Source organism: Heptranchias perlo, chromosome 3 (assembly GCF_035084215.1).
Source record: "Heptranchias perlo isolate sHepPer1 chromosome 3, sHepPer1.hap1, whole genome shotgun sequence".
In the NCBI taxonomy this organism is placed as follows: domain Eukaryota; kingdom Metazoa; phylum Chordata; class Chondrichthyes; order Hexanchiformes; family Hexanchidae; genus Heptranchias; species Heptranchias perlo.
This window is the reverse complement of record NC_090327.1, coordinates 137,586,302-137,605,523: the sequence shown is the minus strand read 5'-3', so window position 1 is coordinate 137,605,523 and position 19,222 is coordinate 137,586,302. Positions and strand designations below refer to the sequence as shown.

Sequence of the window (19,222 nt, the reverse complement as noted above, 5' to 3'; positions counted from 1 at the left end):
TAACACTCTATAATGCTCCTTATCTAGAGGGAGACATCTTAAAATGCTTGCCAGTTACAAGGACAGTGGGCACTGAGCATAGGAAAAAAAGGGGAGAAAAAATAACCTTGTATGAGAAGCCAAAGGAGAGTATTGCAGAGGTTTTTGAATGAAGGCAGGGAAGTGGCAAGGTGGAGGGAACTGGGTAGAAAAAAAAACAGAATCCTCTTAAATATCAAGTCCAATTCCAGGCTGTCGGGCAAGGTTTTGCCCAGAACTGTGACTCTTGCAAGCTGAATGCAGATTGTGCATTCTGAGCATTGCAGTGTATCCAGTTTGCCAGGGTGAATCATTTTGATTTAGTAAGCCGAATTGCTGAATGTTTTTCTTTAGCTTCAAACAGTTTATTTCTTAGTTGTTTTCAAAATTATTTGGCAGGGGGATGAACACCAGGATGAAACATTAGAGAGGAGAAACAAGGTGCAGAGGACTGGGAGGGACAAATAGCACTAGAGTGAGGAATAGTTCAGAAATAGGAGGGATCAATTACAGCCGTGAGGAGAGATGATATGTTAGGAGGATCATCAAATGAGGCCAAATAGGGTGAACTAAAGAACAAGAAAGGGGAAATCACACTACTGGGAGTGTACTATAGACCCCCAAACAGACAGAGGGAGATAGAAGAGCAAACATGTAGGCAAATTTCTGAGAAGTGCAAAAACAATAGGGCAGTAATAGTAGAGGATTTCAGCTACCCTAATGTTAATTGGGATACAATCAGCATAAAAGGTATAGAGGGCGCAGAATTCTTAAATTGTATACAGGAGATCTTTTTTAGCCAGTACGTAGCAAGCCCAACAAGAGGGGATGCAGTTCTGGATTTAGTTTTAGGGAATGAAGCTGGGCAGGTGGAAGGAGTATCAGTGGGAGAGCATTTTGGTGGTAGTGATCGTAATTCAGTTAGATTTAGCGTAGTTATCAAAAGGACAAAGATAGAACAGGGGTTATAGTTCTCAATTGGGGAAAGGCCAATTTTACTAAGCTGAGATGTGATTTAGCAGAAGTGGACTGGAAACAGCTACATGAAGGTAAATCAGTGGGAGGCATTCAAGGAGGAGATAGTGAGGGTTCAGAGCAAATATGTTGCCACAAGGAAAAAGGGTGGGACCCTCAAATCTAGAGCCCCCTGGATGTCAAGGAGCATACAGGGTAGGATAAGGCAAAAAAGGGAAGTTTATATCAGGTACTGAGAGCTCAATACTGCAGAAAGCCGAGAGGAGTAGAGAAAGTGCAGGAGTGAAATTAAAACCGAAATTAGGAAAGCGAAGAGGGGACATGAAAAATTATTGGCAAGTAAAATCAAGGAAAACCCAAAGATGCTCTTTATGCATTTATAAAACCATAGAATAACTAAGGAAAGAATAAGGCCTATTAAAGACCAAAAAGGTAACCTGTGTGTGGAGGCGGAAGGCGTGGGTATGGTTCTTAATGAATACTTTGCGACTGTCATCACAAAAGAGGGGGACGATACAGACATTGTAATTATGGAGGAGGAGTGTGAAATATTGGATGGAATAAACATAGTGAGAGTGGAAATATTAGGGGGATTAGCATCTTTGAAAGTAGATACATTGCCAGGCCCGGATGAAATGTATCCCAGGCTGTTAAGAGAAGCAAAGGAGGAAATAGCGGAGGCTCTGACCATCATTTTCCAATTCTCCCTGGCTACAGGCATGGTACTGGAGGACTGCTAACGTTGTACCATTGTTTAAAAAGGGAGAAAGGGATAGACAGAGTAATTACAGGCCAGTCAGCCTAACCTCGGAGGTGGACAAATTATTGGAAACAATTCTGAGAGACATTTTTAATCGTCATTTAGAAAGGCACGGACTAATGAAAGACAGTCAGCATGGATTTGTTAAGAGAGTGTCGTATATGACTAACTTGATTGAATTTTTTGAGGAGGTAACAAGGAGGGTCGATGAGGGTAGCGCGTTTGGTTTGGTCTACATGGATTTTAGCAAGGCTTTTGACAAGGTCCCACATGGCAGACTGGTCAGAGAAGTAAAAGCCAAGGGAAAGTGGCAAGTTGGATCCAAAATTGGCTCAGTGGCAGGAAGCAAAGGGTAATGGTCGACGGATGTTTTTGTCACTGGAAGGCTGTTTCCAGTGGGGTTTCGCAGGGCTCAGTACTAGGTCCCTTGCTTTTTGTGGAGTATATCAATGATTTACACTTAAATGTAGGGGCCATGTTTAAGAAGTTTGCAGATGATGTAAAAATTGGCCGTATGGTTGATAATGAGGAGGAAAGCTGTAGACTGCAGGAAGATATCAATGGACTGGTCAAGTGGACAGAAAAGTGGCAAATGGAATTTAATCCAGAGAAGTGTGAGCTAATGCATTTGGGGAGGGCAAACAAGGCAAAGGAATACAACATAAATGGGAGGATACTGAGAGGTGTAGAGGAAGAGAGGGACCTTGGAGTGCATGTCCACAGATCCCTGAAGGTAGCAAGAACTGTATAAAACTGTATAGAACTAGTTAGACTGCAGCTAGAGTACTGCGTACAGTTCTGGTCTCCACATTATAGGAAAGGTGTGATTGCACTGGAGAGGGTACAGAGGAGATTTACGAAGATGTTGCCAGGACTAGAGAATTTTAGCTAGGAGGAAAGATTAGATAGGCTGGAATTGTTTTCTTTGGAACAGAGGAGACTGAGGGGTGATTTAATTGAGGTGTACAAAATTGAGAGGCCTAGATAGAGTGGACAGGGAGGACCTATTTCCCTTAGCAGAGAGGTCAATAACCAGGGGGCATAGATTTAAAGTGTTGGTAGAAGGATTAGAGGGGAGCTGAGGAGAAATTTTTTCACCCAGAGGGTGGTGGGGGTCTGGAACTCACTGCCTGAAAGGGTGGTAGAGGCAGAAACCCTCATCGCATTTAAAAAGTACTTGGATATGCACTTGAAGTGCCGTAACCTACAAGGCTACAGACCAAGAGCTGAAAAGTGGGATTAAGCTGGATAGCTCTTTTTCAGCTGGCACAGACACGATGGGCAGAATGGCCTCCTTCTGTGCCGTAAATTTCTATGATCAGACAGGGGGGATAATGCGAGGCAGTTTAAGATGAGTTGAGTGCGCATGGATAAATACACATAGCATGGAAAGTAAGGTTCGTGAGCTGCAGGCTCAAGTTCACATAGGAGCATGATATAGTGGTAATAACATATGGTTATCCACCAAATAGTGGGAAGGAGATAGAGGAGCCAATTTGCAGGCAAATTACAGAAAGATGCAAGAACCATAGAGTAGTCATAATGGGGGACTTCAATTATCCCAATATAGACTGGGACAGTAACAGTGTAAAGGGCAAAGAGGGGGAGGAATTCCTGAAAAGTATAGTGTCCTCATACAAGAAACACAAAAAGTTAGTATGCTGGTACAGTAGGCAATTAGGAAAGCAAATGGCATGTTGGCCTTTATTGCAAAGCGGTTGGAGTAAGAGTAAGGAAGTTTTACTACAGTTGTACAGGGCTTTAGTGAGACCTCACCTGGAGTAATGTGTACAGTTTTGGTCTCCTTATCTAAGGAAGGATGTACTTGCCTTGGAGGCGGTACAACGAAGGTTCACGAGATTAATTCCTGGGATGAGAGGATTGTCCAATGAGAAGAGGTTGAGTAGAATGGGCCTATTGTCTCTGGAGTTTAGAAGAATGAGTGGTGATCTCATTGAGACATATAAGATTATTAAAGGGCTTGACAGGGTAGATGCTGAGAGATTGTTTCCCCTGGCTCGACAGTCAAGAACTAGGAGGCACAGTCACAGGAAATGGAGTCAGCCATTCAAGACTGAGATGAGGAGGAATTTCTTCATGCAGAGGGTTGTGAATCTTTGGAATTCTGTACCCCAGAGGGTGTGGATGCTGAGTCATTGAATATATTCAACGTTGAGATGGATAGATTTTTGGACTCTAGGGGAATCAAGGGATATGGGGATCGTGCGGGAAAGTGGAGTTGAGGTCGAAGATCAGCCATGATCTGATTGAATGGCAGAGCAAGCTCGAGGGGCCGTATGGCCTACTCCTGCTCCTATTTCTTATATTCTTATATATACAAGAGAACTTTCTTGAACAGTGTGTTTCCTGCCTAACAAAGAAGGAAGCAGTGCTGGATCTAGTTCTGGGGAATGAAGTGGGGCAAATGGAGCATGTTTCAGTGGGGGAGCATTTGGGTAACAGTGATCATAATATCATTAGCTTTAGGATAGTTATGGAACAATCCAATGTGAAAATGCTTAACTGGAGGAGGGCTAATTTCAGTGAGTTAAAAAAGGAATCTTGCCCAGGTGGATTGGAATCAAAACTTGGTAAACAAAACAGTAATTGAACAATGGGAAGCCCTCAAGGAGGAGACACATTGCCACGAGGGGGAAAGAAAGGGCATCCAAAGCTGGAGTTCCCTGGATGACTAAAGATGTCGAAATTAAAATGAAACAGAAAAATAAAGCTTATGATAAATGTAAGGTTCATAATATAGTACAGAACCAGGCTGAAAACAGAAAGTACAGAGGAGATCTAAAAAAGGGAATAAGAGGGGCAGAGAGAGAGTATGAGAATAGATTAGCGGCTAACATAAAAGGGAACCCAAAAGTATTTTGTAACATAAATAGTAAAAGGGTAGTCAAAGGAAGGGTGGGTCCAATTAGGGACATAAAAGGAGATCTTCTTGTGGAGGCAGAGGGCATGGCTGAGGCACTAAATGAATACTTCACATCGGTCTTCACTAGAGAAGAGGATGCTGCCATTGTAGCAGATAAGGAGGAGGTAGTAGCGATATTGGATAGGATAAAAATAGATAAAGAGGAGGTATTTAAAAGATTGGCAGTACTCAAAGTAGAAAAGTCACCCGGTCCGGATGGGATGCATCCTCGGTTACTGAGGGAAGTAAGGGTGGAAATTGCAGAGTCTCTGGCCACAATATTCCAATTCTCCTTCGATATGGAGACAGTGCCGGAGGATTGGAGGATTGCAAATTTTACACCTCTGTCCAAAAATGAGGAGAGGAATAAACCCGGCAATTACAGGGCAGTTAGCTTAATGTCGTGGTGGAGAAACTTTTAGAGACAATAATCTGGGTCAAAATTAATTGTCACTTGGAAAAGTATGGGCTAATAAATGAAAGTCAACATGGATTTATTAAAGGAAAATCCTGTTTGACCAACTTGTTTGAGTTCATTGATGAGGTAATGGAGAGGGTTGATGAGGGTAGTGCAGTTGATGTTGTGTATATGGACTTTCAAAATGCATTTGATAAAGTGCCACGTAATAGACCTGTTGGCAAATATAAAGCCCATGGGATTAAAGGGACAGTGGCAGTGTGGATACAAAATTGGCTAGGCGACAGAAAGCAGAGAGTAGTGGTGGATGGTTGTTTTTCAGACTGGAGGGAAGTATATAGTGGTGTTCCCCAGGGACCACTGCTCTTTTTGATATATATTAATGACCTGGAGTTGGGAATAGAGGGTATAATTTCAACGTTTGCAGATGACAAGGCTCTCAGAAATGTAGTAAACAATGTGGAGGATAGTAACAGACTTCAGGAGGACATAGACAGACTGGTGAAATGGGTAGACACATGGCAGATTAAATTTAACACAGAGAAGTGTGAAGTGATACATTTTGGCAGGAAGAATGAGGAGAAGCAATATAAACTAAATGGAACAATTTTAAAGGGAGTGCAGGAACAGAGAGACCTGTGGGTGTACGTACACAAATTTTGACGGTGACAGGACAAGTTAAGAAGAGTGTTAAAAAAGCATATGAGATCCTGGGCTTTATTAATAGAGGCATAGAGTACAAAAGCAAGAAAGTTATGCTAAACCTTTATAAAACACTGGTTAGGCCTCAGCTGGAGTATTGTGTCCAATTCTGGGCACCACACTTCAGGAAAAATGTCATGGCCTTAGAGAGGGTATAGAAGAGATTTACTAGAATTGTACCATAACTTCAGTTATGTGGAGAGACTGGAGAAGCTGTTGGTGTTCTCCTTAGAATAGAGAAGGTTAAGGTGAGATTCGATCGAGGTGTTCAAAATCATGAATGGTTTTGAGAGAGTAAATAAGGAGAAACTGTTTCCAGTGGCAGAAGGGTCGGTAACCAGAGGACACAGATTTAAGGTGATCGGCAAAAGAGCCAGAGGCGACATGAGGAAACAATTTTTTATGCAGCAAGTTTTAACGATCTGGAATGCACTGCCTGAAAGGGTGGTGGAAGCAGATTCATTAGTAACTTTCAAAAGGGAGTTGGATAAATACTTGATGGGAAACAATTGACAGGGCTGTGGGGAAAGAGCAGGGGAATGGAACTAATTGGATAGCTTTTTCAAAGAGCCGGCACAGGCACGATGGGCCGAATGGCCTCCTCCTTTGCCATTCCTTACTATGATGCTATAAGATACACAAAAGACTAAAAGTAACGATCCAGGTTAATAAGACCATAAAAAAGCAAATCAAGAAATGGGGTTCATTTCTAGGGGGATAGAATTGAAAAGCAGAGAAGTTATGGTAAACGTATATAGAACCTTGACTAGACAACACTTGGAGTACTATGGACAGTTCTGGTCTCCATATTATAAAAGGGATATAGAGGCACTGGAGAAGGTGCAAAAAGATTTACTAGGTTGATACCAGAACTGAGAGGTTATACCTATCAGGAAAGATTGAACTGGCTGGGGCTCTTCTCTAGAAAAGAAAAGACTGAGGGGTGTTCTGATAGAGATCTTTAAGATTATGAAATAGGGTAGACGGAGACATGAACATAAATATAAAATAGTCACTAATATACCCGATAGAAATTCAGGAGAAACTCCTTTACCCAGAGAGTGGTTAGAATGTGGAACTCGACACCACAAGGAGTAGTTGAGGCGATACATGCATTTAAGCTAGATAAACACATGAGGGAGAAAGTAATAGAAAGATATGCTGATAGAGTTAGCTGAAGTAGGGAGGGAGGAGGCTCGTGTGGAACATAAACGCTGGCATGGACCTGTTGGGCCGAATGGCCTGTTTCTGTACTATACATTCTATGTAGTTTCCATATTCCATTTTTTTCAGTGACACCTATATTTTCCTCTCCCCACTATAACACCATATCATGCCTGGGTAATTTTACCTATAGTGCACACTGTACATAATATTTACCTTTTACGTGTCTGCTTGGCCCAGTAGTAGCACTCAACACTGGCTCAGAGGTTGAGAGTTCAAGCCCAACTCCAGTACTTGAGCACATAATCTGGGATGACATTTCAATGCAGTACTGAGGGAGTGCTATATTGTCAGGGGTATGGGGGTTAAATTGGATAACCCCTGAAAATGGGCGCGGGGATCGCAGTACGCGATTAACCCGCGTCAGTTCGTTGCGATGCAGCCGCACGTTACGTTCGTGCTGCCTGCTGTTCTAAATGATTGCTGCATGTGGCCAGCACTATCTGCACTGTTGATTGGCTGCACGCATCAGCAGGGCGCCCCGATATTGCGAGTGGCTCGTACTACTAAAAGGCAGCCTGCACCTCTTAAAGAGGAAGTGTATTGTGGCTGCAAGAAGTGGTGGGAGTTGTTTCAAAACTGAATATGTGCTGTGATACTTTGAAAAATGGCTGCACCTGGGAGAGAGCGTGCACCAAGGTTCACTGATGATGCAAAGCCTTGGTGCAAGAGATGGAGAGAAGGAGGAGCATCCTATATCTGCAGGGGGCAGGAGGCTCTCCAGACAGGCTTGAAGAGGCAGTGGGAGGAAGTAGGGGAGGAGGTAAATGCCAGGAGCATAGTTCCAAGAACGTAGTGCAGGAAGAAGTTCAGTGATTTAAAACGAGTTGTCAAGGTGAATGAGTTCAAGTTTCAAGTGGCATATCGTACCAACTGCACCACTAGCCTCGTCCACTGCTCAATTCACTACAGCCCCATCACCCACTGACCAACAACCTCTTTCAGTCAGTACTCAGCCGTTCAAATCATACGCTTTATCTCACCCTCACACACTTAGCACTGTTGCAAGCTTTACAGCCACAACTCACAGTTCACACACACTGGTAGCTATTCAACCATGACAGCCGCATCACCCAAATATCTTGCAGGACACTTCACTCTTTCTTGCAGGAGAAGGTGGCGCATAACAGGAGGCAACAAGTGGCAGTGGCTCCTTAGAACACAAATCTGCTGTCCTTTCTCAGGATTACAGCATTCCTGCTCCCACCAGTGCCCTTGCTGTTGCCTGTCAGCCAGCCAGCCCACTCCCAGTAGAGTATTGAAACTTTATCCAAGTATGGGAAAGCTCCAAAAACACGTACAAATGCGTCAGCAGCCAGAAGAACTAATCCAGCAACTAACCTGTAACTCCTGCATGATCCCTTTAAATAGCGCCGGTGGGGGGTCCTTCATGTCTTTTTAATCATGTTCAGTTGCGCGAGGTTAAGACAGTGCGTTGGATGTAGTGTGGAATTCCAAAATAGCAGCGGTCCCTTTAAATCAGCGTTGCACACTGATTTGCATCATAATCTCCCTACTCTGCATGCTGCCGGTGGTCGTTAGGTGCCCCCAAACCACTTTACCAAGATGGCGTCCTGCGCACTTCCTGTCAGAAGTGTGCACATGCCTCTTGGACCCCATTTTCGAGGCTTAGTTGGCTGCGTTGCACCCAAAAAAACGAGTGCCAAACAGCCCTTTTTCACTCCCGCTGTCTTTTGGATGTGAGGGGGGAGGGGGAGGGGGGAAGGGGAAGGGGGGAAGGGGAAGGGGAGGAGGAGGAGGAGGGGAAGAAGAGGGTAACAATAAATATTTCACTTCTTCAATTATTGGTTTTTAGGATATAATAATGTAAAAGTATTTGAAAGCCTTAATACAGTTTGTTATAGTGCAGTATTAAAAGCACAGTTTGAAGGGCTAGCATCAGTTAATGTTGCTCTTGTTGCCCAAAACCAAAAGCCCAAAATTTCATTACAGCTCTAGTTCTCAGATATGTGATCTTTCCAGATGTTTTTAAACATATGTAAACAGATGTGGACTGAACATTTTCTCACAGAAATTTCGTCTAGATTAAATTGTTTGATAATTTTACTATTTCCCGTTGCTTTACTTAACTCTTGAAGAGCACAGTATGTTCCTAAAACCAAATCAAAAATATCTCCAGATAATATTTTTGGTTTATTCCAAGAGTACCATGAATTCAGACATATCCATACTTTTATAGACTCATAGTTCAGTACAGTTGCTACATTCCTCTTTATAATTTTCTGCATTAGAACTCAGCTGAAAATACTTTTTGCAGATGTTGTAGGGAAGAAAAAGTTTTTTAGTAGTCAAAGGGTTAATGATACTAAATAATGCACTGGCTGAAGATCTTGCAGAGGTTTCAGAAGCACTTCACACTTAGGGTTAACTTGCATATTTTTTTATAATGTTGCACTCAGTTGACTCACTATTTGTAAAGCAAATTGCTCTCTGCTTGTGCCGACAGAGGGAAGTACTGGCATTACCAGTTAATGATGTGTGACTCTATTCATGGCCTTCTTTCACAGATTAACTGATCACAAATGTCGCTGAAGATCTCATACTTTTGCTATTGTTTTCATTCTGAAATGTTACGTTATTGCCACATTAAGCTTTTGATACAATTTCCTTACCTCCCCCTTCTTAAAGACTGCAATAGTTTTTTCCAGTGATGCAATCTAGCCTGTGATGTGTGGACTTCCTTACAGATCCTAGTACGCCGGTGGGTGGAGAGACATCAAACGCAAAGACTGTAATGGGGAATACACAGAAAAAGTGTTCAAATAGACGAAAAAGTCAAAGTGATGAAAGGAAGTGGACTAAAGAGAAGGATACTGGCAGTGCTACAGCACAGGAAAACACTAAAAAAGGCAGTGACGGTAACTTAACAGCATATGGGCATGAAACTAAAAGTGATAATGTCAAGAATGATACAATTCCAGTGGCAAGGAAAAGTCAAGATCCCCCGAGAATTGACTCCAGCCAGATGCTTCCACCTGGGTCAAGTTCAGAGACAGAAAAAGGAGAGAGCAACCCATGGGCATTGCCCCCTGCTGTAGCAAAGCTTAAGAGTGAAGGAAATGAGCTGTTCAAGAATGGACAGTTTGGAGATGCAGTGATCAAATACACTGAAGCCATTACAGAGCTCTTTGAATCAGGTATGGCAGTGGCCTTCTAATATATTGATTATTGCACTGCATACACATATGCGTTCATCCTCTGTGTATGAGAGTGTGACACAAATTTTGGGGCTAAAAATGCCTATGCTGTGGTGTTATAAAAACATAACTTTCTTTTAAAATGCTATTTTACATACATGGTATAAATAGAAAGAATTGTGAGGCTAATGAAAAGGTATGATCAATATAGTTGTTCTTAGGGCAGATCATAAACTCGTAAAGATATTTATTGTATTTCATTGCTGGCCATGACATGTTCTCTGTACACTATGCAAAAACAGCTCATCAGCTGAGAAGTAGTACAGTGAAATCGAATTGATGTAAAACTCTTGGGATAGTGGGGACTTTTGTTCTAGGAGTTTAGATGTACAAATGTGTCAATTTTTGATTTGCCTAAACATCTATCATCAGGGTATGTAGTATGTACGTAGTACATTAAGTCTGGGGTTAAAAGAGAACAAAACATTAAAAGCTGAAATGTGTGGTCCCAAGTTTAATCTCTAGTCTGTGCTGAGTTAGTTGCTGTCGGGCAGGGAGCGCCTTGGCCACAGCATCTTTGTTAAAAAGGGGAAAAAATAAGCAGGATCTGCCGCTCCTGCTCCTGATCTTGCTGGAAAGTCTGTGTATATGAATGTAATATGAGGGTAGGATTGGGTTCAGCTATGATATCCCCCATGGTAGAACAACTAGCGAACACTATTAAGAATGGACACTAGGGGGAGGGGGTATAGCTAGCCATGGAACCATACCCCAGCAAAAGTCACTACCTTCAGGAAAGGAGAAATAAGAGAGGAAGTAAACGCTGTTTTGTGTTACTTTTTTTAATAAGGGGTGGACTGCCCAGCAGAACTGAGCATCTTGCATTCAAATCGAGCAGCATGCTACCTGAAGAACGGAAATTGCAATGAATGTATTAAGGATTGTACTAGGTGAGCATAATGTTGTTTATAGTGGTTTTTGTCATAGATTGAATCATGTTTTCAAGATAGTATAGCAATGGAAATGGCACAGTATGTTGGTGTATTCCAGCACTATGTGTGGTGTCATGGGGCTTAGGGATGGGCAATAAATGCTGGCTTTGCCAGTGACGCCCACATCCCATGAACGAATAAAACAAATTTAAATAAAAGTTCATTCATAGGGGTAAATTTAATTTTAAAATGAATGGACAGGGATTCTTGCAGACCGTAAATTGTGTGCATTGACCTCCATACTCAAGTTTCCAATATATACTCCCCTCGCACAAAGCTCAGTGCCAGGAGCACTAGCTTGCAAAATTTACCTTGAAGGGAGAGAGAAAATTGAAGGAACATTTGTCCCAGGAGCCAACAGTATCAGCAGTGTGACTCACTGGGAGTAGCTCACCTGCCTGCATTTTTGACTGATGAATTATGCATACCACAAAGAATGGAGATTAAAAGAGTGTAGAAAATATATAAATTTGGGCAATTGTTTCTTAACTTAGGAGCTCAGCATTGTCCAATAGAAATCGCTGACTAGCCACAGGTGCAGCTATGGCAACACCATTTCAGCCGTATGCATTAATTTTAATAGAAAACGCTTTACACACAATACAGGTAAATGTACTTTACATGTAGATTTACTTAACAAACATCTACCACCATTCAATGCAAAACTTTGCACTCTTTCACTTCCACTAAAGTTTGGAATTCTGTCATGAATTTATTAGTCACAACACAGCTTATTTTGACTTCATCAGAATGATTGCTGAGAATGTAGACTTGGATAACAAGACATGCCATACCTGCTCCTGCTGTCCATCCAGAACGTGGTAGATTGCCATTTGCTATGATGTGCCATGTTGGAGTTGCTTGTTATTGGTTGGGGTTGCTTTCTTCTGCTGGCCTGGAGCAGTTATTCCAATTTGTTGAGCTGACCACAATGACAGCTCCCTATCTCCATACAACATTGCTGATGTTTTTATGGTGCTGAATTTAGCGTTTCCCCCGTGCTACAACTAAGGAAGTAACAATCAAAAAACTCTTCAAAGAAATAGGCACGGCAGTTGGATATGCACGAGCTATAATTTTCCATAGCTTGCTAGTTTTGGTGATACTACCAGAGGATTGGAAAGTAGAAAATGTTGCATCTTTATTCAACAAAGCAAGAAAGAACAATAGGGCAATAAATTTAATGTCATTAGTGGGAAAATTTCAAGAATCCATCATCAGCGACAGAGTAAGTGAGAACTTGGTAAAGTTTAAAATCATGAGGAAGAGTCAGCATGGTTTTCTGAAAGGCAGATTATGTCTAACTAACTATTTGATAGTCACTGAGGTGGGAGATAGAGGGGGGCTGGTTGGGATTTTGGAGGCAGAAAGTTGGAATAAAAGAGACATTGAAAGATTGGCAGGCAGTGACAAGTGATGTCCCTCAGGGATCAGTGCCGAGAAACCAGCAATTCATTATATACATAAATGACCTGGTTTTGAAGGGAGTATATCCAAGTGTGATAGTAATTGAACTGTGAAGAAGGGGCAGAAAATTACTGAAGAACATAGATAAGTTAAGTAAGTGGGCAAAATTATGACCGGTGCAGTTTACTTTGGACGTAAGAATCACAGATGGGAATCCAAACTAAATGGGGAATTGCTAGTGGGTTGATGAATAAAAGTATTTAGGATGCAGGCACATGTCATTAAAAGCTAGCTCGTCACCTCCAGGCTTGACTATTCTAATGCTCTCCTTGCTGGCGTCCCATCTCCCACCCTTCATATACCTAAACTTGTCTAAAATTCTGCTGCATGTTCCCTTTTCCAAACTCTAAGTCCTGTTTGTCCATCATCTCTCTCATTGTTGACCTACACTGTCTCCCTGTCCCCCAAACACATTGACCTGGAAATTGGGCCAAGTAGCGCCCGTTTTTCAGGTTCTACATGGCCTACTAAGGCCCCAAAATGGCAGGAAGGAAGCGCAAACACAGTTCCGGGCCTGTAGGGGGCCTAAGGCCTGCTTGAGGTCCCCACTCCAACATTGCTTTGCCCTGAGACAGCCAGCACCACCAGGAAAACTAGCCCTATGGAAAGCCTGCCAACCAAGAAGGGAAGTAACTTACCTGGATATGGAGCCGGGAGGAGCAGGAGTGTTCCTCCCAACCCCACATTAAAGGATCCAATCTCTGATTGCCGATCCCGACCCCCGATGGCGGATTCCAGGCCCTCCAACACCCGATCGCGGATCCGCGGCCCCACTTACCCAAGGGCCGCTGCTCTCCCGTCTTCGCTGGCAGGCCGTTGCACTGCCCTGGCTATATGACAATGAGTTCTGAAGCCCAATATCTCAGGAGCCTCAGAACTCACCGTTCTGGCGTAGGGTACTTACCACAAGTGGCCGTTCCCGAATTTCTAAGTCATTAAGTTCAAAATACTTGTCCTCATGTGTAAATCCCTTCATGGCCTTGCCCCATCTCTCAATCTCCTCCTGCCCTATATATCCTCTCAAACACTTCATTTCTCTGGCTCCGGCCTATGCATCTACTGCTTCCTTAACCCCATTTTCCGTTGTAGAACTTTCAATCACCTGAGTCCTATTCTTTGGGACTCCCTCTATAAACCTCTCCTCTGCCTCATATCTCTTCCTTTACTTGCAATTACCTCCTCAAGACCCATATCTTTGACCAAACTTTCCTTTCCTGTCTGGGCTTCCCTTTTCCTTATGTCTGTTTATGAATTGCCTTGGGACGTTTCTTTACATTAATTGTGCTATATAAATGCAAGTTGTTGATATATTAGTTACATAGTACTGTTTTTTGACTTTTCAGACAATATGAGCAAATGTAGGTGCTCCAATATGATGGTCAAAGCATAACTTTGGACCCATGGCTATCAGGATTAGTTTCAGACCCTAATATCATTCTAATCTAATGTGGACACTTCAGTATTTGAAAATAAAAGCTATGGTGCATGCCCTGCTGCACTGTAGAATTTATATCTGTGTCCCATGTGTATTGTGCACCATGATTTATTTTTTCCAATCAACAGCCTTTTAAAACAAAATTATTATGAAAAACTGGCAGGGGCTTAAAAATGGTGTGTTACGCAGTGACGTGCTTTCAGGAAGTAAAGAAGAAATTAAGTTTGGAGTAATAGGCTAGTATGAAATCTTGCATTTGATATGGTCATCAATTTCAGAATGTTTGTTTAGAGAAAAGCTTATTGCAGTTCACATAGTCTGCAAAGTCCCATAAAACTTCTTAACATGTTCCTTAATTCAGATTTAATTCAAATTCCGGTTTATGAAAAGGAATTTTTTTAAGAAAGAAAAGGTATCTTATATTTGTAGTGAAGTACAGTAATCACTGGTTATTCATGGACAAAATCCTATGATTGCACACTGCAATGTAGAAAAAAAATCAGACTAACACAGCACTTCCTGATCTGCTGCAGCTGCAACAGTGGACACCACACAGGACAGGTTAGCAGTGAACAGTGTATTGTGCATCTGTTTTCAGGTGATGCCAGCAGGGAAAATTGACAGGGAGGCCTACCACCAATTCTGCACCCACAGAAATTTTCCTCTGGCCCCTCCCCTCCCCTCCACTAGCAGGGATCTTAAGAACATAAGAACAAAAGAAATAGGAGCAGGAGTAGGCCAATCGGCCCCTCGAGCCTGCTCCGCCATTCAATAAGATCATTGCTGATCTGATCCTAACCTCAAATCTAATTTCATGTCCAATTTCCTGCCCGCTCCCCTTAACCCCTAATTCCCTTTACTTCTAGGAAACTGTCGATTTCTGTTTTAAATTTATTTAATGATGTAGCTTCCACAGCTTCCTGGGGCAGCAAATTCCACAGACCTACTACCCTCTGAGTGAAGAAGTTTCTCCTCATCTCAGTTTTGAAAGAGCAGCCCCTTATTCTAAGATTATGCCCCCTAGTTCTCGTTTTGACGATCCGGATTCTTTCCCCTCAGTCTGGTTCAGTAAAAACTGAAGTCGAATACATTTTAAAGTTCAGCACAACTTTAATAGCTGGCAGAGCAAGAACAAAAACATACAGAAATCCACACGTTTTTATACAAATCAATAGGGTTGGAACATACTTAACGAGGGTCAACACCAATCATAAGCCGGGCATAGGTTGCCATGCGAGGTTACATTATTTCCGGCCAATCATAAATCGTCCATGTGCTGATCATGCTGCTGTTAGACATCAAAGGGGATACTTCCTCACCTTCCAACTTGGAATGTTCTTCCCTGTCCCTTCTGTTCCTTATCTCCCAACCTGGAATATCTTTCAACTTTGGCTAAGCTCGTTACCTATATTGATCTGCCATAAACATGGAGACATTCAGACCAGTCCTTGAATCACATCAAAGACTCTACATTGATAAGACCATGCAAACCTGCTGACTACGCAAACATATGGCCCAGCAGGAGGCCAGGCCACCTGTACCAATCTCAGTTACTAACTAATTAACCCTTTCTAACCATTTTGCATTCTGCTTCTTTGCCACGTAGGCATCTTAATATTTTACCGAAAACTGACCACGTAGGGATTCTCAGTTTCACCCATCCTTGGGAACATCCTTACCGCATCCACCCGATCAAGCCCCTTCACAATCTTACATGTTTCAATAAGATCGCCTCTCATTCTTCTGAACTCCAATGAGTAGAGTCCCAATCTACTCAACCTTTCCTCATATGTCCACCCCCTCATCCCCGGGATTAGCCGAGTGAACCTTCTTTGTACTGCCTCGAGAGCAAGTATGTCTTTTCTTAAGTATGGACACCAAAACTGTATGCAGTATTCCAGGTGCGGTCTCATCAATACCTTATATAACTGCAGCAATACCTCCCTGTTTTTATATTCTATCCCCCTAGCAATAAAAGCCAACATTCCGTTGGCCTTCTTGATCACCTGCTGCACCTGCATACTAACTTTTTGATCTTCTTGCACTAGGACCCCCAGATCCCTTTGAACTGCAGTACTTTCCAGTTTCTCGCCATTAAGATAATAACTTGCTCTCTGATTTTTCCTGCCAAAGTGCATAACCTCACATTTTCCAATATTGTATTGCATCTGCCAAATCTCCGCTCACTCACCCAGCCTGTCTATATCCCCTTGTAGGTTTTTTATGTCCTCCTCACTCTCTACTTTCCCTCCCATCTTTGTATCATCTGCAAACTTTGATATGTTACACTCGGTCCCCTCCTCCAAATCGTTAATATAGATTGTAAAGAGTTGGGGACCCAGCACCGACCCCTGCGGAACGCTACTGGTTGCCAGTCGGAGAATGAACCATTTATCCCAACTCTCTGCTTCCTGTTCGAATACCAACCCTCCACCCATGCCAGAATATTACCCCCAATCCAGTGATTCTTTATCTTGAGCAATAATCTTTTATGTGGCACCTTGTCGAATGCCTTCTGGAAGTCTAAATACACTACGTCCACTGGTTTCCCCTTTATCCACCCTGTACATTATGTCCTCAAAGAACTCAAGCAAATTTGTCAGACATGACTTCCCCTTCGTAAAGCCATGTTGACTTTGTCCTATTAAATTATGTTTATCCAAATGTTCTGCTGCTGTCTCCTTAATAATAGACTCCAAAATTTTACCCACCACAGATGTTGGGCTAACTGGTCTATAATTTCCAGCCTTCTGCCTTCTACCCTTTTTAAATAAGGGTGTTACATTAGCAGTTTTCCAATCTGCCGGGACCATTGCCGAGTCCAGAGAAGTTTGGAAAATTATTACCAAAGCATTCACAATCCCTACTGCCACTTCCCTCAAAACCCTAGGATGTAAGCCATCAGGTCCAGGGGATTTATCCGCCTTGAGTCCCATCAATTTACTGAGTACCAATTCCTTAGTGATTTTAATCGTATTTAGCTCCTCCCCCGCCAGAGCCCCCTGTTTGTCCAGTGTTGGGATATTCTTAGTGTCCTCTACCGTAAAGACTGAAACAAAATATTTGTTCAGCATTTTTGCCATCTCCATGTTTCCCACCATTAATTTCCCGGTCTCATCCTCTAAGGGACCTACGTTTGCCTTAGCCAACCTTTTTCTTTTTATATAACTGTAGAAACTCTTGCTATCTGTTTTTATATTTTTTGCTAATTTATTTTCATAATCTATCTTCCCTTTCTTAATCAATCCCTTAGTTACTTTTTGCTGTCTTTTGAAGACTCCCCAATCTTCTATCCTCCCACTAAGTTTGGCTACCTTATATGTCCTTGTTTTTAGTCGGATACTATCCTCAATTTCTTGACTGAGCCACGGATGGCTGTCATTTCTTTTACACCCTTTTTTCCTCAGTGGAATATATATTTTTTGAAAGTTGTAAAATAACTCCTTAAATGAACACCACTGCTCATGTACCGTCTTACCCTTTAATCTATTTTCCCAGTCCACTTTAATCAATTCCGCTCTCATACCATCATAGTCTCCTTTATTCAAGCTCATTACGCTTGTTTGAGGACCAACCTTCTCACCCTCTAATTGGATATGGAATGTAACCATGTTATGGTCACTCATTCCAAGGGGATCCTTAACGAGGACATTATTAATTAATCCTGGCTCATTACACAGGACCAGGTCCAAGGTTGCCTGCCCACTTGTTGGATCAGTTACATACTGTTCAAGAAATCCATCCCTAATACACTCAATAAACTCTACCTCAAGGCTGCCCTGCCCAATTTGATTTGTCCAGTTAATATGATAGTTAAAATCCCCCATAATTATAGCTGTTCCCTTATTACATGCCCCAACTATTTCCTGATTAATACTTCTTCCAGCAGAGTTGCAACTATTAGGGGGCCTATATACTACGCCCACTAGTGTTTTTTTCCCCTTATTGTTCCTTATCTCTACCCAAACTGTTTCATTATCCTGATCCTTTGTCCCAATATCATTTCTCTGTATTACAGTGATTCCATCCTTTATTAACATAGCCACCCCACCTCCCCTTCCTTCCTGCCTGTCCTTCCTGATTGTTAAATACCCTGGCATATTTAATTCCCAGTCATTGTCACCCTGCAGCCATGTTTCTGTAATGGTCACAAGATCATACCCATACATAGTTATTTGTGCCGTTAACTCGTCCATTTTGTTATGAATGCTACGTGCATTCAGATAAAGAACTTTCAAATATGTTTTGTGACACTTAGTTCCTGCTTTTTCCTTTTTTAACACTTTACCTTTTACTCCATACCTTCTGTCCCTTCCTGACACGCTTTCCTCTGTCTCCCTGCTCAGGTTCCCAACCCCCTGCCACAGCTTTGATGCTGGGTTAATCGCCTTACGCCTTCTAGTTTTTATTTTATCTGTCGTGCCTAAAGTACACTTTCTTTCCGCTGCTCTACGCTTTTCCCTTTCACTTGTTCTTGAACAACTATTTGTACTATTTGTATTGTAGATTTCCCCTGGGTCTTGATGGTCCATCCTGCCACAGAGAGGGCAGGGCTTGGGAAACTAGCCAAACTTCTTGCTGCAGTACCATCAACCCATAGCTAGATTGATACTTGGATAGCAGTACACTGACTTTAACATTAGCTCTGCCCCTTTGAGGTGTTATAGCGTGTGCCCTGCTGCAGCACACCACAGAATTTTCCTTTGTTGAAGTGGCAGGGGTTCCTCTGCAGAGTGTTGTAGCCTCTAGCAGCCATCTACCCCGGGGGAAAATCCAGGCCCCGATATCTATAATATTAAACATAAGCCCACCGACTCCCACAGTTACCTTGATTACCTGAAAGGATTCTGCCAGTTTCTCCGTCTCCGACGATGCCACCTTCCACACCATTACTTCTGATATGTTTTCCTTTTTCCTCAACTGAGGACTGTCCTCCACTGTGATTGTCAGGGCCTTTGACCATGCCTGTCCCATTTCCCGCACTTCTGCCCTCACCCCTTCCCCTCCATCCCAAAACCACGATAGGGTTCGTCTTGTCCTCAACTTCCATCCCACAAGCCTCCTCATTCAACGGATCATCCTCTGTTGTTTCTGCCACCTCCAGCGCGATGCCACCACAAACACAACTTCCCCTCCCCTCCCCTTTCAGC

At 42.6% G+C, this 19,222-nt stretch overlaps 1 protein-coding gene across 6 annotated transcripts in view; it reads left to right on the top strand.

Moving 5' to 3' along the window:
* Positions 1-19,222, top strand: part of LOC137320261 (sperm-associated antigen 1-like) — a 202,524-nt gene that overhangs the window by 70,248 nt on the left and 113,054 nt on the right. For all 6 annotated transcript variants that reach the window (XM_067982047.1, XM_067982044.1, XM_067982043.1 and 3 more), the window contains 2 exons: positions 9,729-10,178; positions 11,029-11,128. In XM_067982047.1, coding sequence (XP_067838148.1) covers positions 9,729-10,178; positions 11,029-11,128 — 550 coding nt within the window. The remainder of the gene's footprint in view (positions 1-9,728; positions 10,179-11,028; positions 11,129-19,222) is intronic.